Genomic DNA, 23,260 nt, shown 5'->3' on the forward strand with positions numbered 1-23,260 from the left:
CTGGTGGATCAATTCGGAAGCTGAGGAGATATCGTCTATTTTACCCATTCATTATATTTATATATAACACAGACGACATCATCTCATCTCCTCAGCTTCCTAAATTCGCCACCTTATGAAAATTAACACAGTTTTGGTGCTGCAGTATCGTTCAGTTCCGTTACCAACTGAATCTCTAAATTCGACACCAAAAGGATTATCACCACAAAAATTAATATTAAAAAAAGGTACGATAGTTAGTTGTTCAAGAAATTTGGATATCGATGGCGGGCTTTGTAATGAAACAAGAATGATTATTAAGGGGCTATCAGAGGACCAGTCGAACGGTGCCGCCGCAACGTTCAAGTGGCGCTGCGGTTAGGTGGCAAAATCCCGATTGAACAATAAATACAACAGAACCGCGTACTTTAGAAAAAAAAATCGCTCTTTACCGCCCTTTCTTTTATCCTAAAGTAATAGTAACTCGTGCAAAACATCGTATTAAGTACATCTTTTCGACGTAATGCGAAAACAAATTATTCAATAATTACAATTTCTGAGATGAATCTAGACGTTTATATGCAAAGATTACAATCGATGTTGGAAAATTAATTTTTGTTGTATATTTTCACAAAATATAGGCCCTTTATTTGCAGTACCTGTGTCGGTCAGGTGCGAATAGCAACTGACTACATTTAAAAATTTATAACAGCTACTAAGCTGTAGCGATCGCAGCGCTATACACTCATACACATATACACGTTCAATCATATAATGTATTTAGAACATTCGTAAGCTTATATAAATACAATACACCCCCTTGTTCAAATACATTTATAAAAAAATACTTAATTCTTAAACATAAAAAACCCGAATACAGAAAACCACGTTTTGCAGTAAATTTTACATATTGATATCAAAAAATTAAAATACACGCTTTTTATGTTTTTGACTCAAAAAATTTATATCAAGTTCACCACTTATACCTTCGCATTCGAATTCAGTAAAATTTCTAGTACACTTACATACAGTACTTTCAAAAAAACGCAATAAAAAAACTATTTAAACATTATACGAGTCTTATTAAAAATAAAAACGCTACTTAATTATTCTAAAAATAAAACAAACTACAGAAATTTATGTTTGCTTATTTATCAGTCCGATACTTCACAGGAACTTACGCATCCTTGGAACCGCTACTTGCTTGGTGAGTGGGTCAGCTACCATACATTGGGTTGAGGCATGCTTTATCGTGAACTCCTTATTGTCTACACTATTCTTTATAGAATGGTACTTTGCAGAAACATGTTTTGCAGTCTTCGAAAAATTTACATTTACACCCAGATATACTGCAACCTTGTTATCGCACATCAAGTCAATGGATCTCTAAGCCATAGAGCTTCCATAGTGGCGTAGGACATTGCCTGATATTTTGCTACCGTCTAGAAGTTGCTGGTGTTTTTTGTTTACCTAAGTACCAGCTGATAGCACCTCCCTGTAGAATAAATACGTATCCTGTTACTAACTTACTATCCGTTAAATCACACGTCCAAGTGGTATCGCAGTACCCTTGTAGATGATGGTTGCCATCCCTGGAAAAGCATAACCGGTAATCCTTAGTCCTCTGTAGGTACCGCAAGGTCTTCTTAAGGACTTTCCAATGTTCTGCTCCATAGCAGAGGTTGAACCTGCTCATCGTGCTAACAGAGTAAGCCAAGTCGAGTCTTGTCATCTGAAACAAATACATTAAGGATCCGATCATATTTTAGTAAGGGATCTTACTTAGCTACTTCAGCTCTGCCTGTGATTTTTAAGACGTGTCTGCAAATTAAGTCTAATCCTGGTTCCATCGGGGTGTTGCACGGATTACATCCTTCCATGTTGTAATCTTTTAGGATGCAGATGATACTGTCAGTCTGATCCATGCAAATGACTCTACTGCGTCTATCCCTGGTGATATTGACGTTTAGACAGCGTTTAACATCGCCCAGATCTCTCAAAGCGAGATGCTTCTGAAGACCCTCGGTTATGTCTTGGGTCTTGTTTGCTTTGAGCTTGCAAATAACAGCAGGTCGTCCACGGACACAGCTACCATTATTCTTTCACAGCCTTTGGCCAGGGTGTACGCACAAGGATCGTATATGGATTTTTGTAGGCCTAGCTGCTTGAGGGTTCCATCCAATTCTATGTTCCACACTTTGCCACTCTGTTTTAATCCATATATGGCCTTTTGAAGCTTGCAGGCTATATTGGGATGGTAAGGATTAGTGTATCTTTCAGGCTGTCGAACATAAACATCATCCTTTAGATCTCCTTGCAAAACAGCCGTTTTAACGTCCAAGTGTCTGTAATGTATTCATCAAAGATAGTAGTAAATACTTGTGCATCATAGTATGTAGGTCGGGTAGTAGCGAACACGCATACCCAAATATATATTATACACTCACACCCCAGTTATGTATAGACTCAAGTCGAGTATACATCTACTCCGGCATTTTCGTAAAAGCTTCATGTTATTATAAATAAAGTTGCCTATAGACTGAAGATGGGATTAATTATTAGTACTGTATCGTCCTATAAACATTCCGGATTACCGACATAACAGTGTCTTCTAAACCTCAATTGCGGCGTGGGGAAACAGCAGTCTGAGAGTCGTGTATTTAACAACAGGTGAGTATGTTTCATTTACGTCAACTCCATATTCTTGTGTACAGCTCCTGGCTACTAATCTAGCCTTGTAGCGAACTTCATCGCCTTGTTCTGCCTTCTTCTTGTAAACCCATCTAGTAGTGATAACGTTGGAGTCTTCTGATCACACAGCGTCCACGTACAGTTCCGGTCAATTAAACTCATTTCCTCGTACATTGCACGTTTCCACAGGTGTAATTCGCTACTTTGCGTAGCTTGAGCGTAGTTTTAGGGCTCATTTGCTTCTTAGAGCAATCTCACCTTTTTCTTCTTGGCTGGTATGTCAACATTGTTGGCTAGTTGTTACGAATCCTTGTGAATCTAGTTGTGGCTGCTGATCCAATGATACAGGTGGTGTTGCAAGATCCTTTTCTTGTGTGGGTTGTAATTCGTGAGCATTTAGGTCAAGTTGTTCTTCGTCACTATCTATATTCATGTCCTCATCAGACTCAACTGAGGGGGTAACGTCCTCTTCGTCCTCTTCTAAGCTTTAAACCAGTGGAAAGGTTCGATTGACCTTGGTTTCTGTATCCTAGACTTCATAAAAAGTCACATCTCTGCTGAAAGTGATTTTCCGGGCTTTTGGGTACCATGGTCTGTAACCATTTTATTGAGAACAGTATCCCACAAATATACACGGTATACCTTTTGCGTCGAAATTATCCCGTTTAGATTTAGGAACGTGCACTACAGCCTTGCAGCCTAAAATGTGTAGATTTTACAAGTTCGGTTTATTGCCAGTCCATAATTTTTGCGTATTTTTATGACCTACACTATAAGCTTCGGAATTCGGTTATAAATGTAGGCTGTAGTCGCGACGGCTTCTGCCCAAAAATCTTTTGAAAATCTGGCATCCAAAATCATGCACCAAGCTTTATCTAACAAGGTTCTGTTTATCCGTCCGGCTCTACCGTTTTGCTGTGGAGTTCCAGGGATACTGATTCGTCGCTGTATTCCTGCTTCTTTTAAAAGGTGATTTATTTCGGAGTTAAGGTACTCTGTTCCATTATCGCTTTGAATAAACTTGATTCTTTTTTCAGTCTCGTTTTCAATATAATTTTTGAAATGCAAAAAACTGTTGTATACTTCATCTTTACTTTTTAGAAAATAAACGAACACTCTGCAACTATAATCATCGAGAAATGTCAAAAAGTAAGTGGCTTGGCCATTTGACCTTGGGGTAACGTAGCAAAGATCTGTATGTACTGTAACAGCCCGACTCATGCTAGCGACCCGCGAGTAATGCGCACACAAAAAATATCCCGAAAAGGGAGTATATCAAAAAAGCGATCAGCGCCGAACCAATCAGCGAGCAGCAGCGGCGGCAGACTGGAAGGGGAAGCGCGCAGCAGTGGCTCGGCGCAGTAGCTCCTTAGAAAATAAAAGGCGCCTCATCCATCTCCTCAGCCTCATTCGCTCGACAGAGCTCGAACGGACAGGAGCAATACGCTCTTTCTCTCCAAGTAGAGTTCGGTCAAAGCAATCTTTTTGTACGCGAGTTAAGGCGCTGATAATACATCCAGTCTCTTACTCTTGCGGTTTTAAATCAAATTAAAATTATAACTGATAACGTAGAGAACAATAAATAATATTAAATATAAAAATATATATATATGTATATTTCTTTTTCTTCTCTAGCAACTGTGTATTACGACTTCAGAGGCAATAAGTCCTTTGAAGGTCAACTATAACACTCTTTTTTATAAAACGGGAGTTCTAATTAAAACGAGTATCTTTGCAATACGTCTGTTTGAGTGAAAATGTTAAACACCTTTTTAAACGAATGCAAACATAAGTTTCTTTTCAGGTATGGTAGCCTTAACTACAATACGTTATTCAAGGACGAAATACTTAGTCATCGCTGTTCATCTTTACCTTCTTATAATACACAATAATCTTAGAGGCAATAATTAAGTCCTCTAAGAATTACTTGTATTATAAAATTTGATCATACTAGAATGTTTCAAGGACACTACGTATTAGAGAAGATTCTAGATAAGGAGAGTAATTTAATCAGTAATACATCTGTTTAAGTGAAAATCCTAAAATAAAATTTAAAACATAAAATAACTTTTCAGCTATATTAGTCTTGGCTACAATACGTTAGCCTAGTACAAAATAGTAAGAACTAATGCACAAATTAAAATTCTAAATAAGAAGAGATTCAAATATTAGATTTGCTTTAAGATTTGGGATGTATAGAACGTTGATCAGCTTGATGTTAGTTCCGTCTCGAGATAAACGTCGCCCTCTTCTTTTACAGGCACTCTGCAACGATTTGTTACTGTTATATGGTTCAATCCGCATTATCGGAGACTTACGAATTTCGCTCGGTCGTGGCACATGTGCCGCGATGCACCGGAGTCGACAATCCATATTTACTTGGACCAGCATCCCCTCATGAGCTACAAATCATTGAAAATAGGCAAAAAATGCAAAAATTGCTTGAAACCTCAACTTTGACCAGCTAGAACTCGAAGCCAAATGAAGGAATCGCGCTGAAATTTTTTTTTGGGAGTCAGGTACAACACAGAACAGTTTGGGCAAAAATTAAAATTTTCATCTTCGATTTCACATAGAACCATCCATATATATATTCATTTATGTCTAAGAAAGGCTTCAACGTTATTTACAGTTTATGAATAATACTTTGAAGAAGTGAACTTATAGCCGAAGAATACCAGATACATTTTAATATAATAGAGGATTTTGATAATATAATTAATACTTTCATCAAATGATTACGAAGAGTTAAAAAATATTTTCTAATATTTAAAATTTATTTACATTTTATTCTATAATTTTAAAACCAGTCCTGTGTAATAGTAGCAATAACTACTTTTATAGAATGTTTGCTATATTGAATATACTCATTTGTAATTGACGGTAGTTAATTCTCGTGGAACGTTTCTGTAATCGTGCTTTTAATTGGTTAAAATTTATCGATCCTGCAATCTGATTGGAGAATTACAAAAACGTTCAACAAGAATTAACTACCATTGACTGTACATAAAATATTTAATAGTATATTTAATAATTACACGTCAAATAATTAAATATCATTACAATTAATTTGTAAATCGCGAGCTAAGCGAGCGTTTCCTGCTAGTTTTATTTAAAAGCCTTTTAGATAAAAGTATTAATGCAGCTGAAATGGCAAAATCATTATTAAAAAATAATACGCTAGAATATTCTATATTGCAAGAGAAATATACTCATGATTTAGAGAATAAGAATTTTGAAGTGTAAAAGGACTAAGGTAAAGTACCTTTTTATGGTGAATGAGCATAAAAATTAAAATAAAAGTTGAATTACAAAATCTTATATAATTATTCAATTTTCTTTTATTATTATTGTAGATCCATCTGAGCAGTTATGTGCAAATGAAGAAATAAATAGGATCGATTTACTAGACAGCAAAGAAACTAAATCTTCTTCACGAAAAAGTAACGTTTCAAATTTTTCCTTATCAGGTCGCTATTATAATAATAAAAACGTAAGAGGGAATATTAATTTGTTCAATGAGAATTTAGTGGCTGCCTTAGATAATTGTAGAGTTTCGCGAGAGCTCTCCACCCAAACCACCAGGGACTTATCAACATAAACGAGCTGCTTTCTCCATACATTCACAAGCTGCGTATAAAGGCCAGGCTGGAGGCAAAGAAGAGGGGGGATGCCGCTCTTTCGTGAGGGACGGGAGAGTCTACATCCGTTTTGGCGAGGACAGCGAACGGGCCACCATCATCTCTACAGACGCTGATCTTGAGGCTTTTTTAGCCCGTACGCCGCCAACAGCCAGCATGGATGCCAGCACACACTAACACACACACATATCATTCCACCAAAACCACCATCTAAATCATCCAACTCATCCACATCTGCCTCTAAAACGTCTCTGTCCGAGGGTCTAAGGGTCTGTCATTTCAATGCGATTTCCCTTACGGGTCACATTGAGATGATCAGGCTCTTCTTGTCCACTCGTTCCCCCTTTCATGTAATAGCTGTAACTGAGACCTGGCTAAGTGACAAGGTATCATCCATCCGTTCACTGGATGGTTACACCTTGCACAGACGGGACAGAAACAGGAACGGTGGAGGTGTGGCCCTCTACATTTATCTTTCATTGACGGCTAGCGTTATCTCGTCATCTGACGGCGAATGGTCAGGCAAGCCAGGTAAGCCGGAGTATCTTTTTTGTGAAATCACAGCTAAGGGAGTATCGCCCATCTTCGTGGGGGTTGTGTATCGCCCTCCTCACTCACCCTTCATCCAGGGATCTAATTTCATTGAACAACTAACAACACTTATGCACAACTACTCCACGAAGATCATCATGGGTGACTTAAATGCCGATCAGCTTTCTTCATCTGAAGACGCCAATTTCATCAGGGCCTTCATTGATGAGAACTCCCTCACTTCTGTGCCATATGGTGCAACCCATCACAGACAGGACTCTGACACCTGGCTTGACCTATGCTTAATTGATGAGCAGGATCGCCTGCTCTCATACTGGAAGACAGACACTCCTTTCATCACCGGACATGACCTTATCACGGCCAGACTCAACGTACAGATTCCACGCCACATACCTGCTACATACTCTTACAGAAACTACAAAGGAATCTGTGCTGAGAAGCTAAGGGACTTCCTTAGCGCATGTAACTGGTCGTCCTTCACCACGCCATCACTTGACGAATGCATTACCATTCTTAACGCTCACATCACGAACGCCATAAATCATCTTGCCCCATTAAAGACTGTGCCACCTGGACGTAAACGTCACCCGTGGTTTACCGCGGCTCTTCGTGACCTTTTAACTGAAAGGAACAGACTCTACAGGCGCTTTCGCAGAAGTCGTTTACCTTGGGATCTATACTTCTATAGAATTGCAAGGGACAACCCTCATAAACAGGTTTAGGAAGCCAGGCTGAATTACTACTATTCACGCTTGTCTACCTTGACCGACGTTGCAGAGATCTGGAAAGAGCTTGAAAATTTTGGTATTACTACCTCTAAATCTCCTTCACCTGCTCGGTTCTCTTCAGATGCTCTCAACAAACACTTTAGCTCCATCTCAAACGACCCACAAGCTCCATCTGTTGAGGAGAATCTGCGAACCCTGGAGAGTCTGGTCCTCCCTGAACACTTTATCTTCAGGGCTATCACGGAATCGGATGTGTCGGCTGCAGTATCACACTTTAACACCCAGGCCAAGGGAAGCGATGGCATCCCACAGGTTGTAATCTCCGAAACACTGCCAATACTCGCTCCTTTACTTTGTCAAATTTTTAATCTGTCTCTGAGCGAGGCACGCTTTCCTTCAGCCTGGAAATTATCGATCGTAAGAGCACTAAACAAAGTTAACTCTCCAACAGCTGTAACTGACTACCGTCCGATCTCTCTACTCTGTTTCCTGTCCAAGGCGCTAGAGTGTCTGGTGCATAAGCAATTCTCTGAATATCTTGAAACAAGACTTTACCTTGACAATTTCCAAACTGGCTTTTGCACTGGCCACAGTACGCAGTCTGGCTTAATCAAGCTGACTAATGATGTCAGGCTTGGGATAGACAGGAAGAGGGTCACTCTGCTACTTATCGTATCGTCCACCTCATGCTCCACTCTTCCAAGACTCTAACTTCATAGACCAGCTAACAACCCACATGCACAACTATTCCACGAAGGTCATAGGAGACTTCAACTCTGACCAACTTTCTTCATCTGAAGATGCCAAGTTCATCAAGGCCTTAATTGATGAAAACTCCCTTTCATCTGTTCCCTATGGTGCCACGCACCAAAAACAGAGTTATAATACCTGGCTTGACTTGTGTTTAATCGACGAGCAGGATCACCTGATTTCATACTGGAAGACAAACTCACCTTTCATCAACGGACATGACCTTATTACGGCCACTCTCGACGTACAGATTCCACGATAAGTACCTAACACATACTCTTACAGAATCTTTAAAGAAGTCAGCGCCGAGAAGCTAAGGGACTTTATTAGCGCATGTGACTGGTCATCCCTCACCGCTTCATCACTCGACGAATGCATATCCACATTTAACGCTAACCTCACTAACGCCATCAATCATGTCGCCCCTACTGACTGTGACACCAAGAAGACAGCGTCACTCGTGGTTCACCACGGCTCTTCGTGACCTTGTATCTGAGAGAGATAGACTTTACAGGCGTTTCAGGGACTCCAGGCTCGATTCGGATATCCGCATATATAGATTAGCTAGAGACAATGCTCACAAACAAGTCGAGGAAGCCAGGCAGAATTATTATTATTCACGCCTGTCAACCTTGACTGATGTTGCCAAGATCTGGAGAGAGCTGGAAAAACTTAGAATTTCTGCCACCAAGGCACCTTCACCATCTCGCTTTAGCACAAATGAACTCAACAAGCATTTCAGCTCGATCTCCAATGATCCGTTAACTCCTGCTGTTGAAGATTATCTTCTCACCCTGGAAAGTCTTGACCTCCCGGAACATTTCGAGTTCAGCACCATAAGGGAATCGGATGTGTTAGCTACAGTATCGCCCTTCGACACTCAGGCCAGGGGAAGCGATGGAATCCCTCAGGTTGTCATCTCAAAAGCATTGCCAGTTCTCGCTCCCCTACTAAGTCATATTTTCAACCTGTCTCTGAGCAAACCCTGTTTCCCATCTGCCTGGAAATTGTCGCTTGTGCGTGCACTCAACAAAGTCAGTTCACCAACAACCCTGACTGACTACCGTCCGATTTCACTTCTCTGCTTTCTCTCCAAGGCCATGGAGTGGCTGGTGCATAGGCAAGTCTCACAATCCCTTGAATCAAAGCTCTTACTAGACAACTTTCAAACAGGCTTCCGCACTGGCCACAGCACTCAGTCTGGCATAATTAACCTAACTGATGATGTCAGGGTCGGGATAAACAAAAAGAAAGTAACACTTCTCTTTCTCTTTGACTTTAGCAAGGCGTTTGACACTGTATGTCACGCCCGGCTCCTGAGAAAGCTATCCACCTTCGGCTTCTCTAAGCAGGTCATCCGCTGGTTTTCCTCCTATCTCACTAGGAGAGAGCAGGCCGTCGTTGGTGACAATAGCGAGTGTTCCTCTTCGCGGCGTCTTAACATCGGCGTCCCGCAGGGCTCTGTCTTAGGTCCCTTGCTGTTCGCATTGTACATCAACGACATCGGTTTCTGCCTTGATTCCGATGTTTCCCATCTTATCTATGCGGATCACTTGCAAATTTACAGTCAATGCCACCTCGAGGAGCTCGATTCTTTATCAAACAAGATGAGTGCTAATGCTGAGAGGATAATGGGCTGGGCTGTGCAAAACAGGCTTAAACTCAATGTTAATAAAACCAAAGCAATTGTCCTGGTCTCCCCTTACTACATAAATTTACTTCCCTTAACAGCTAACACTTTCATTAATATCGGGGGTGTCCAGGTCAGCTTTGAATCCTCTGTGCGTAATCTGGGATTGGTGCTTGACTCTAAACTCACGTGGAAGGAGCACGTTATACAAGTGTGTAAGTGTGCTCACTCGCTAATGTACAGGCTCTACTTTTTCAGAAAGAGTACCAATCTCAGGTTACGCAATCATTTTGTGTAAGCGCTCCTATTTCCGATCATCGACTACTGTTCTCTTGTATACTGTGACCTGACGCAGGAACTCGACTTAAAACTACAGAGGCTCGTGATTATAGGAATTCGGTACATCTATGGTGTAAGGAGAGATGGGCGCATCTCCCCGTACAGGCGGGAGCTGCAGTGGCTAACCACTGCTGGACGCAGGAAGTACTTCACAGCTTGTTTCCTACGTAAAATGTTTAACTCGGTCGTACCAACATACGTACTAGCCTTTTTTGACCTCGGCGTCACACTCCGGTCCTGACGGGCGAGGTGACACCTCTGAAAATTTCTGCTTTCGCGACGGAGACGCTGAGGAACTCGTTCCATATCAGCGCTTCATACTGATGGAATAACCTGCCATCACACATCAGAAACACTTCATCCATCGTCACTTTCAGAAAACTTGCTAAGGAACACTTTTTTCAACTCGAAAACACATAACTCGTACATACTTCACGCACACGCACACACCTACTTTCTCGCTCATTCTACCTTCACTATCACCACACTCTCACACTATACATACTCTAAACATACCACAATCTATTGTTATTTATTTTCTTACTTTGTAATGCTGTAAACTTACAATCGTACAATATAATGTACGCAAAATAAAACTAATTAATCTAATCTAATTTAATCTCTCTCTCTCGCTTCTTTCTCCGCCGAGCTACCGCGGCGCGTTTGCATATGCGCGGCGACGATGCGCATTCAACAGTACGCATCGCGTTGCTCTCCGCGCTCGTCTCGAGCTCGCTTATCGTTTCGCGACGAGACTCCTGGTGCGAACAGGAGCAGGTGCATATCGGCTGTGTCGGCATAGCGGTGCCCAACAAAACCCGGTGATCCGCGGCGGCGCTATCGTGAGGGCTTAGTCACCTGCCGAGCCTGCAGGGGAGCCACCGTTGCTCCATGCGGATGGCAGGTAAGGTTAGCTTCCTCGGCGCAACAAAACATTGTGGTTGTTCCGCTGCTGCTTGCATAAATGCAGCAGAGAATAATATTATTTGGCGCAAATTAAGTGTCGCAAACGTCTACGCGTGTAGCCGAACAGGCTACACGTCGCAACACAAAGACTTGCAAACTTGCACTCATGTCTGGCTGCAAGAAAAGCCGATTAAACCAGCATTGAGCAGACCCTACATCGGTCCATTCATCTTACAAGAGGATCCTAACAGTACCAGGGCCGATCTCACGCCTGAACCGATCAGAATTCCAACTCCAAATGATGAAAACAACAATCTTCAGGAAAACGACTCACCTCGTACTACAGCTCTACCTTCCTCTAACAATCCTGCAATTGCATTTATAATTTTACATAATGAGGGCCAGTACTGGTGTTACCATCAGGATGATAACACAAAAACTCTAGCTGTGAGCTCCAAAATTTTTACTTTTTAACAATTAAAAAAAATTGTTTAAATTAAATTTATAAATTTTACTTATTTTAAACAACTTATAATAAATATTAAAGCTTACAAATTTTGAATGATTATCACCTGATTATCATCAACATTTTATCTCACATAAACGCATATTTATAACTATCAGGTTTATTAAAAATACTGAGCCGAAATCACCTGATAATCTGCTGACGTTTTGGCATGATTATCAGCTGATTATCAGTTGATTGTCATCTGATTTTTTTCAGTAGGGAAACTCTTCCAGTTTCCCGATTACACCCATCGCGCCGAAACGCATCAAATTCGTTCCGAGTATTCTTAAACGGAAGAGAAACGAAGACGCGGTTCAATCGGATGCAGGGACAAAGAAAGTCTCTTTCGCTGAGGTGTGTGAGGTCAGATTTACTCCAGCCGTTAAAAAAACACACCCTGACTTAGTTGTAAGTAAACTTGCAAATCTACTGCGAAACTTACGGTCTGTAATTAAGTTTTAAGCAATCAACATAGACTAAGTTTTACTATTACTTTTGCCCTGTCAAAAATATTTACATCAAATTTTATATAAAATTTTATATAAAGATTTTAAACTATTATATATAAAATTTCACATGCACGAATAAAATTGTAAAACTTTACGTAATATTTCACATAACATTTTACATACTGATCTTTACGTACAATTTTATGTAAAATTTTACAATTTAATTGATTTATATAAGATTATACACGTAAAAGTTCTAAATTATTACATAAAATTTGATGTAAAATTTGGTGTGAATATTTTTAACAGGGTGTACTATTGTAAAATAATGGAGTCAGATGAAACAAATAGGTCAGATTGAACCTCAAGGCTCAAGTTCCTACTACAAGAAAAACACTTGTAACAATCAACAGTCTGTGATCTAACAGAACAAATCGAACGGTAAAAGCTTGTTCAGCGTTAAATTGTAAACAAACAACAGTGTAACTTCAACAATCAAACCTTGTAATCTCTCCAGACGAAAAATTTTGTAACACCCCAACTTCGTTTCTTGCATCAACAAAAAAAATGATTCTCATTTTTTTCGTACCGCGGGGGGAGTACTGTAGGTACCCCACCGATAATTCGCGGTACTGTCCCATCGGGGACGCGAGAGAGTAGCGCCGCAGCGCGAGCGAGTGCCGCCGTTGAGTTCCGCTCTGACCGCTCACACGAGCACACGTCTGGAGAGAGACCGATCCAACAATAAAGAGATAACAAGAATCTCCTGTCTTCTCTCTCTCTTTCTCTCTGTGCCTCCGACCACGTCATCCTGACAATTACGGCTTATGTCATAGTATTTTTAATTTTTATAACAAATTTATTTTCCCGTCCCGTTAACCGCTACTGCGCATGCGCGAGTATGATGTCATATAGAAACTTATGGATCACAACGCCGCTATGCGGCCAAAACTTTCTGATGTGTTTTTAGATTTTTCTAATTTTTTAGCATTGCCGGTTGCGTTGACATTGACACTCCTTATCTACGTTTAACTTGTTCAATAATCTTTATTATTTATCAAACATTAAAATATTTATCAATTTATTGAGATCTTTTTCAAAATATCAAAAGAAGGAAATTTGTTTAAAATGTAAGTTATTTTTAATTATTAACTACTTCTACTGTAAAAGATCCAATATAACTTACAATCTATTGATAAAATATTCATTTGTTATATAATGAATTAGTTGCATCTTTTTATTTCTCATTAATCTGGACTATTTAGCTGATATATTAATCTATCATATATAATGTATATTCTAATTAGTCTTCAGGGTGCGTCAAAAATAAGTTATAAGCATTTTACTTATTTTTTACCAGAGACTTAATAGTAAAAGATATATGTTTGAAGGATGTTTAATTTTTTAAAAATTATGATTAGGTAGAAAACAATTACTATGATAAGTATTAGAAAGAATTGAAGAAAAGTTATATTCAACCTCAAAAAACAAGTTAAATAAGCTTCTGTATGGAATCTTTTATTAATTATCAGGATTAATAGAATTGTTTAATGCCAATAAAGAATCAATAAGTCGTTAGTGTGCGTTTGAGCGAAGTAAATATTGCGAATAAACATGAAATCAAAAGAATGCTTATTTTTAACATAGCATTGGTAATACCTCAATGTAATTTTCTTTAATGATATAATGTTCAAAATAACTCAATAAAGCAATGCAAATCCTGCAAAGAAAAATAATATTCTCTGTTGGCATGTCCATATTAACAATAACTATACCAAAAAAATCAAACACTGGCTATTTATTACTGTATTTTACATTAATTGCCTCCAGTCATATTGCCATACAATACAACCTCCATTCATACTAAAGGATAACATGGAAAAGTTGATGGAAGCCGATAAGATGTCTTATTGACTTAATTTTAATGCTAATTTTGATAAAATGCGATATAAGTGGATATAGGCCGATATAGGTCAAGATAGGACAATAAAAACTCCATGCGGGAAATCACAATTATAATTCAAGATGATCTTGAGTCTATTAATTTAAATTGTAATTTTTTACATAATTTTGATCCGCCTACATCTACCTGTACCTGCCTAGATTGACTTATATCATATTTTATCGTGTCCTTTAATGCGAAAAGTGGCTATAAGACTTACCATTCAAGCCAGTAAGTTTTTTATCGGCTTGAATAGTAAATCTCATTAATTTCTATCAATTTTAATTGGCTTTTTCCAGCAGGGATTTTATAATTTACACATACGCACACACATGTATATGTGTGTGTGTGCATGCATGTGTGTTAAGAATAATGCTAAGAATACTAGTATTCTTAGCATTATATATTATACTAGTATTCTTAGCAGTATTCTTTACAGCAGTTGCTAAGAAATATAATAAATTATACTAAGCTTTGTTTTATGATATCGTAAAAATATTCTTTAATTACCTGTTTTTATTGTTTTTAAAAACATAAAAATACTAATAAGAGCTAGCAAACTCTAGCAAAATCTAATAAGTAGCTGTTATTAGCTTTCTGCTTCGAGATTATTTAGCACATTCAGAAAACTAATAAAACCTAAAAAAAACTTAAAAACATCTACATAATATTCAAATTCTTTCTTTTGGAAAACAATGTTTTCTGTAAACATCCCTGTATTTTGTTAAAATATTCTGTAAAAATTATCTTTGCTTATAATCACATGGATTCATCTCGGAAATTGTAACTTTTGAATAATTCGTTTTTGCAAGCATTTATTTATTTATTTATTTATTTATGACCATATACATAAGCTTTTTTAAGGCTTTCTATAGAGGCAAACAAGTTGTCTCTATATAGGCATGATACAATAATTACAAAGATAACTTAGAAACTAAAAACTAAATTTAATCTTTTCATACTACTTATTTCCTCTTGCACTGCACTGAGACAAATGTGGAGTTGGATTAACCGGAAACTCTGGCAGTTTTTACCGGAGCGCTCAAGCAAATGGTTTAAGGTTGAATCTACCTTAGCACTACTGATGTTTTTACCTGGCAGTAAGCATAAGCATAAAAATTGAATATTTAATAAGTGATGATTCATTGTTTTGGCGTGAAAATTGGTTTACAAGTCCTCAGAGTATACTGTATCATATTTGTAAATTTTCATGATCCCGAAGCAGAAGGTTTGCATAACTCTGACGAGCTTACACATCAGGTTTTAAGGGCAATGCAGGTCTACTGCTTTTAGATAAGCCAAGAGACTTTACAGGTATGTCACATTGTACTCTAAGGGCTTGTAAACCAATATTCATGGCTGAACAATGCATTGATTTATAATTATTTAAATTTTGTGCTTCAGCATAAGTATACGAATTTTTAGTTTAAGAGGTTAGGTTGTACATATTGCAATACTTATTCTCAAACCTTTCGCAAAACTTTTACAAATTCCATGAAACCAATAGGTCCCATATGAATTTGTCACTCATTGTAATATGATGTGCTAAAAAACATAAACATATAAGTAAAACCTCAGGTGTTCGATGCGGCTGATATAATGTGGGGAGAAGCCAAGCTTGGACTACTGCAAACTTTGGTAGAATCTGCCTGAGTCCACCCCTAAATCAGCTGTGGTCATCGAAGGCTAATACCACAGAAAAATGTATGGCTATTCTAACTATACATTTCTCTCAGTCTGATAACAGAAGTTAAACTAGTGTCTTTAATTCATTTCATACTATTAAATTTCTTATGAAATCCTTTAATTTATTCTTAATATTTACTTTTCTAACTGTTGCCTCTTTGAGATCATTAGAGAGTAGATTGAAGATTTTCACAGCCATGTAGTAACTCCTTTTTTTACTTATAGTTTTATTAATTTTTGGCAATGATATGCTCTTATTCCTAGTAGTTTTCGTATTTTTATCATAAATAGATCTTAGTTTCCTATAGTGACATGCTATTGCTTCAATTTGGAACCATTGCCTAACTGTTAGTGGAGAATTTCGTGTTTAACAATAAACATTAGTAAAGTAGAGTATGTACGTACATATGTACAAACATACTTATCTCTTATTTAAAATAGAAAAATATAATTTTTTCGTATACACTAATAGTACACGTTTAGATGTATAATAATGCTAAATAAAAATTTTCGGATGTGGTCTAGATCAGATGATGCTGAGGATAATCATGATAAGAACTATTCAAATGATATGATATACATACGTTTTTAGGTACGACCGCGATACAGAAGTGCCTTATAGTTTTGTCATCGAAAAATGTGTGAGATGCGATATCTCACGCAATATCTCATGAAATTTTGGGAGGAATCTCCTCTTGCACAAACCCTAAAAAGTAATTTTTTTTATCCCGATTGTTTACATTTTTTTAAAAATGCGGGCACAATTTTTTTCAATTTTGGCGGGTTTTTTGAATAAAAATGTTGGTGTTACACAATTATCTCTGAAAGACTTTAATCAACCAGGCTAAAAATGTGTGTGCGAACTCCTCTCATAATTGTAAGGTGCCAAATTTATTTTGGGCTTGATCCTGCACAAATGTGCAGAATGCTGTCACCTCCAAAAGTCGCTAAAAACGGTTTTTTGGCTTTAACTCGAATTCTAAACATTCTACAAAAAAAAGTTTAATGGAAAAGTTGTAGATTTAAAAAAAATACAATTTTTTCCTGTTGACATCAAATCATGAAAATGCTTATAACTCAAATAAACAGCCCAAAATCGTTTTTTAACAGCTAAAAATCCAATTATTGGCCATAAACCTTTGCAGCTTTACGTTTTACATGAAAATATTAAATGTAAAAGTTGTAGATATTTTCTAAACACAACTTATTACCAAGGCAAATATATTTTGTAAATGCTTTGATGCATAATAAAGCCACAAAAACGATTTTTGATACAAATAGTTTAATAACGATCTAGATGCAACGCGCCCACAGGCCCCAAGTTTTGTAGGGATATCTCCTTATCATTATAAGCTTATATTTGAATTCTGAACATTATCCCGTGCATGTATATAAATAAGACAACATAAACGTAATTGTATAAATTCGCAATAAGCGCATGAAATTTGACAACAGATAATTGATATTTTTTAAATAGAATCTGCACAATTTACTTTCAAAATTTTAGTATATTGTACTGCACTAAAAAACCTAAACTTAATAATAATGAAAATAACTCAAATTGAAGAAAGGCTTTGAGAAGCCTGACACGTCCCTCTAAACTAAGGCTATACTCTAAACAATCAATTTTATAAATTATGCCCTACTACTAAATCAAATCTTGGCTGGACTAATTAATAAAAATCTTCTATTTTGTTCCATGGAATCCTGTTAAAAATATTATCCCCTGCTGCAACTGCTTGCCATTATGTTCAATTTTTCACCTAAAAAAAAGGGTAAAATTAAAATCAAAAAATAACCTCTGCAATGTAAATAATATTCTAAGTGAAACGATTTATGCACTAAATGCATGGTTGTACATACATATAACCTGCATCTTAGAAACACTGCATCTGCAAAAATAAAAATTATATCAATTGCATGAAATGTTTTTAAATTATATAGAACATATTGTACCTGATAGTTACACACTAACGAAGATCCAGTGTTATCGATGATCATGCCAATGAATGCAGCATTGCTCATACACCTAGACACACAGGAACATATATTACAAAGTTTTCTCACAAATAATTATTGATAGATTGAGTCCACTGATCTTTTAGAATATCAACGTCAAAAAATGTTTTTCAGTCACATAGTTTATATCTACAAACAGAAAACTAGCAATATATTAATAATCACTGTTGAAATACCTGTAAGCAAGAAAAAATATCTATTTAAAAAACTGATAACATGCACACTGCATTTCAAATTAAAACTTATTAAAGATATGTCATCAATTAAACATACAGTACAAGTCATTGTAATATTTTGAATATTACCATGTGCGATAGTATAAACCTATCTCGAGAGCCATATTAAAGTGGTTACAGTATCGAATAACATCAGTCAATAATCCCAGCAAGCATTAATCCAGCTCCAAGATCATCTAGACATGGTTCAAGCAGCCAGCAATGCCAACCAGGACAGCCAGGAAGTTCAAATATAGCTCGAGGATTGTCTCCGGGTGGTTAGATCAGCCAGGAACACCAAGCAGCATGACCAGATAACATTGAAATATCCAGAGACGCCTATCAGCATCACTACAGGGAGAGTAAATCTAGCTCCATGGTCATCTTGATATCTTGATGTCCTTGAAATAGCCAGTAACGCCAGGTGCTACACTTCCCAGACAGTGCGAATCAGCTCCAGGATACAGCATGCATGGTCCAATTGGCAGCGATAATTAGTAAATTATCACTGTCCTCTGACACCAATGCCACGTAGCCACCAGTAGGAGACATCACAATTACAACACTGATTCAACTCTAAAAACAGATCACACAATCACATAGTCACTGATTTCACTGCACATGACACAATAAATATCTGTTTTAAAGAGGACGAATACAAGAACACAGCAATACTTTTTGTAGATCTGTGTAATAGTAAATTGTCACTTAGACAGCATCTCACAATAAAAATATATCAGTACAGCAGTAGAATCAGCAGGAGCAGCAGGCAGGAGTAGTCACAAAAACAAAAGATAACCTCCAAGCAAAAAGTCAAGTTTCTTGCTGGAGTTACGTATTTCCCATATTGAAGCATTCTTCGATGGACTGACACTCACACATCGCATAGTCAGAACCATTCCGGGTGCATCACTTTTAAATACGTTTTGCACCGTCTTACAAAGCAAGAACCGCGAGCAGCCGATCCCCGCGAGCGAGATCGCGGTGAGCAGAGGCTGCTTTAAAACACATACAGGCACCATAACAGCACTTCTGATTTTTGAACTACTTATAACACTGCTGCATCGCGTCGTTGTTGTCGTTTTGCACTACGTACTCACTTATAATATTGTCGAAAAGTTAAATCGAGCAACACATTGTGGTTAGCGGAGGCCGGAAGGCTGTTTCGAAACGTCAAAACACACGGCATCAGACGGCTGCGTGGACATTTTTTTTCCTCCTTGAGGGTTATTTCCGGTCCGGCGTAGCCGACCCGCATGTAGCCATTACCAATTTGCGTACTTAAAGATGCTGGATTTGGACAATTTTTTTCTTTTTTCCTTCTAACTTTCTTTTTCCTTTTTTTTCCTTTTTCTAACGGCGACCTCTGGGTGTGAGTGCTGATAGACAAACAGAGAAGCGAGGAAAACCCGCCAGAATTGAAACGGTCTTTCCACTTCCGGAGGATTATCACCGCTCCATTATCTTCTTCACATCCGGGAAGCTGTGCGTCAATATATTAATTACGGAGGGAACATTCAGATATGTACAAGTTACAAATATATAAACACAAATTTAGAGGATAAAACTCCAAATCCACTTTACTGAGATTTAGGAAGGAAGCAATACGAAGACCAGTTCTGCGGTGATACACGTTTGTGATTTCACTAATATTTGTTTCAGTTTTAATGTCATTGCTCAAGCACCAGTTCAAAAATTCATCTCTATGATCCCCGAGCAAGGGACATTCCCAGACCAAATGGTCAACATCCTGATATCCCTCACCACAGTCACAGAGGTCATTCTGTATATTTTTTTTAAATAAATGGTGTCTAGATTTAGTGTGGAATGATTTTAATCTGTTAAGAAGACATATATTTTTCCTACTGTTTATAGCATTATGAAACCATGGGACAAGCGAGAAGTCATGGTGGAAGGTCATGTATCTTCTGCTTGCTGTATACCCTTTATAATTCTGGGTGAACAAGGTCATGTCCTTAACGGTTTTACATTTGATTTCATGCAATTGATCGTGGAAAGGTATTCTATTGAAACTAATATGATCAATGTTAACAGCAGCGCCAGCCACTCTATTCGCTCTCTCGTTTCCCGGTATACCCCTGTGACTGGGGACCCATACCAGGGATATGTTATAACCTGAACACGACAGTCTTTACAGAAGCATTCTCCACTGGAATACAAAAAAATGCATTGAGGAATTGAGATCACTCCGAGCGATAGCTGAAAGCGAGCTGAGAGAGTCTGAAAAAAATACGTAGTCTCCTATATCCATGCCCCCAATGATCAGCAGAACCTGCCACACTGCATACGCCTCACAGCTGAGGATCATGAAACCAGCCGGAAGTTTAAATGATATTTCATGGTCCCCAGAAGGTAAAGCGCAGTAAATGCCAGAACCACACCCACCAGAAGGGATCTTGGATCCGTCAGTGAAAAGAAAAATGTGATTAGGAAATTTAGTACGTGTAATATTGTTAAAATCCTCTATTATATTTTTTGAGTGGTTCTTTAAGTTTCTACCAAGGTTTGTGTTGACTTTTTCTTTAAGAAAATGCGAGAAATATGGGGTGATGTATGTCAATAGTTTACGTAATTTTATGAATTTATCAGTTAAAGAGTAAAAGTAGGACCAGATGTGATAAATGTATCCAACTTTCTTGCTATATGTTTCTTTAAAAGGTCTGTTATCGTACAATTCTCTGATTAATTTAAGCCTAGGAGTAATTTGATTATTCAGATAACTAGTGATTTTAAAAATGTATTTTGTTGTCAAGGCTTGTCTACGTATACTTAGTGTAGGGATTCCAGCTAAATGGTGGATTACATTAATAGGTGTAGTTATGAGGCACCCAATACATTTTCTGATGGCACTGTTCTGTATTTTATCCAATCTCTGGAGCAGGGATGACTTAGCGTTGCCGAAGAGATACGATCCCCAGTCAAGCCTGGGTCTGATAATTGACTTGTAAAATTGCAACATGGTTTGTGGGTGGATTCCCCAACTGAAGTTGCCTAAAGATGATAACATGGCAACGCCCCTGGTAGCAGTTTTTTTGAGCTCGGTGATGTGGGGTACCCAGGAAAGATCCTGGTCCCAAAGAATTCCTAAATATTTCTATTTATCTGTATTGATAATCTTGGACCTATACTAGGCCTGGCGTGACTTGGGAAAATAAATAACACCCATTTTCATATAAAACACTTTATTAATTGGAGCTTACCCTCGAGCTTACTTAACACAAGTAATGAACTATAAATCGAACTACCACACAGAGAAGTGAGCGCCGCCGCCGCAGCCGCGACGTCGACGCTGGCCGTAGTTTGACGGGGAGAGAGGGAAGAACAGTCCCATCGTGCTCTCTGCAGTCGCTCGAATTCTGCTTGCTTATTCTCAACACTCCCTCCCGAGCAGATTTCAACGACGTCGTCCAGCAATATGGTTTAGCGTCTAAAAAGAAGCAAACAAATACTAGCCTCAGCAGCTTTATTATCGCACCAAAGAGTCATGGGCAAGAAGGAGTTTCTCAGATTCAAGCTTAATGAGTTTTGTAGAGATCTGCAAACTCGATTCACCATTTTCCAATCCTCATCAGTGGGATTGATTTGGTATCTGCTTAACACATTCACCGCATATGCTATGTCGGGACGTACAGTGTTAGCAAGATACAAGAGAGAACCTACTATCTCTCTCTAAGGACCGTTCGGTTTGTTCAGAGTATTTTCGAGTTGATCTTCGCTTTCCTCTCTTTCTCGCCTTTCTCGGTTTGACACTTGGTTTGTCACCATTGGCGTTTTCTGAGGATGCATTTCACTATATCCAAAACGTTTCAGCATTTTATCAATGTAATTTTCTAGAGTAAGAGTCATCGTTTGATTTCGCTTGTCCCGACTTATTTCAATGCCAAGGAAACTCTTGAGCTCTCCCATATCAGACATTTCGAATTCCAACTTAAGTTTTGACGTAATTTCATCCAGCTTTTGTGTGTCATTACTGGCTATCAGTATATCATCAACATACAGCAACATTATCAGATATTTTTCATTGTTGGGCCAAGTAAAGAGACAGGGCTCTGAATCATGAGACTTTAGTCCTAGTTTTATTACAACTTCTGTAAATTTTTCATACCATCTTATTTTCAAACCGTACAAAGCACGATGAATTTTACAGACTATTTCGTCTGATTTCAGGTGAAGCGTCAATACCCTTAGGTATTTCCATGTATATTTCAATGTCGATTGTTCCATTCAGAAAAGCTGTTTTAACATCAAGCTGTATTACTTCGAGATCAAACTTATTTATGATTGCTAGCACTGATCTAATCAGAGGTAGCCGAGAAACAGATGCATATGTTTCCATTAATTTATAATGGTTTTGATCTTTGAAACCCCTTATCACAAGTCGAGCTTTGTACTTGTTGTCATTATTCAATCCAACTTTTGTTTTTAGAACCCATCTTGAGTCAATTATGTTAGGTCTTTTTCCTCCTTGAATCACAGGTCTGTCGACAAGTGTCCAGACTTTGTTCTTCTCCATTGAGTCTAATTCGCTCCTAATAGCCTTTTGCCATTCAAGCTTGTTTTTCGTACTCATGGCTTCTCTGTAGGAATTCGGATCATTCTCCACAGTTGCTATGAACGCATTCAGTTCATCGTTTTCCAGCAAGTTTAATTCGGGTCCAAGTACCTGTGACTCTGATGGACATTCGACTTCTTTTACTTTTCTTGGGCGACCTCTTCGCTGTTTTTCTCCCTCCGTTTCAGAGATCAAAACTTCATCATCTTCATCGAACTTAACAAGCCATGTTTCTCTATTTATTTCTTCCATTGGATTAGCCCAATCCTTAATGCTCTTTTCATTGTATTTGTCTCCAAACACGAGCTTTTCATTGAATTGAACATCTCTGCTTTCGTAGTATTTTCCTTCTTCTGATATCAAAACTAAATATCCAGTTGGTTTGTAGTCTATCAATACTACTCGTTTTCCCAGCTGATCAAACTTAGGTCCTGTTTTCCTTTGTACTTTGATATAAGCTAAACAACCAAAACGCTTTAGTTGTTCCAGGTTGAGCTTGAACTCTGGTTTGAACATTTGTAAGGGCGGTACCATTTCATTCGAGCTATGAGGCGTCCTATTATAGAAATAAAAGGCTGCATTCACGGCAAGGTCCCACATATTCTCAGGTAGGCGTGTATCGTACATTAAAGCTCTCGTGAGTTTTTGGATG

General features: G+C 38.0%; 1 protein-coding gene and 1 long non-coding RNA gene across 4 annotated transcripts in view; one reads left to right on the forward strand and one right to left on the reverse strand.

Moving 5' to 3' along the window:
- Positions 1–13,180: 13,180 nt before the first annotated feature.
- Positions 13,181–23,260, forward strand: part of Ndufs5 (NADH dehydrogenase (ubiquinone) Fe-S protein 5, 15kDa (NADH-coenzyme Q reductase)) — a 41,255-nt gene continuing 31,175 nt past the window's right edge. The window contains exon 1 of one of the 3 annotated variants that reach the window (NM_001161826.1): positions 13,181–13,303. In NM_001161826.1, coding sequence (NP_001155298.1) covers positions 13,302–13,303 — 2 coding nt within the window. In that variant the 5' untranslated portion in view covers positions 13,181–13,301. Of the gene's footprint in view, positions 13,304–13,380; positions 13,839–23,093; positions 23,217–23,260 lie in introns of those variants that run through there. The other 2 variants (XM_031925103.2, XM_031925102.2) reach the window with 2 other exon arrangements.
- On the reverse strand, positions 15,712–18,101 carry LOC116416435. Its single transcript, XR_004226865.2, has 3 exons — positions 17,758–18,101; positions 17,665–17,693; positions 15,712–17,564 (listed from the first exon to the last, which is right to left on the reverse strand). It is a non-coding gene; the product is annotated as an uncharacterized LOC116416435 (long non-coding RNA).

This window comes from Nasonia vitripennis (assembly GCF_009193385.2).
Source record: "Nasonia vitripennis strain AsymCx chromosome 2 unlocalized genomic scaffold, Nvit_psr_1.1 chr2_random0005, whole genome shotgun sequence".
In the NCBI taxonomy this organism is placed as follows: Eukaryota; Metazoa; Arthropoda; class Insecta; order Hymenoptera; family Pteromalidae; genus Nasonia; species Nasonia vitripennis.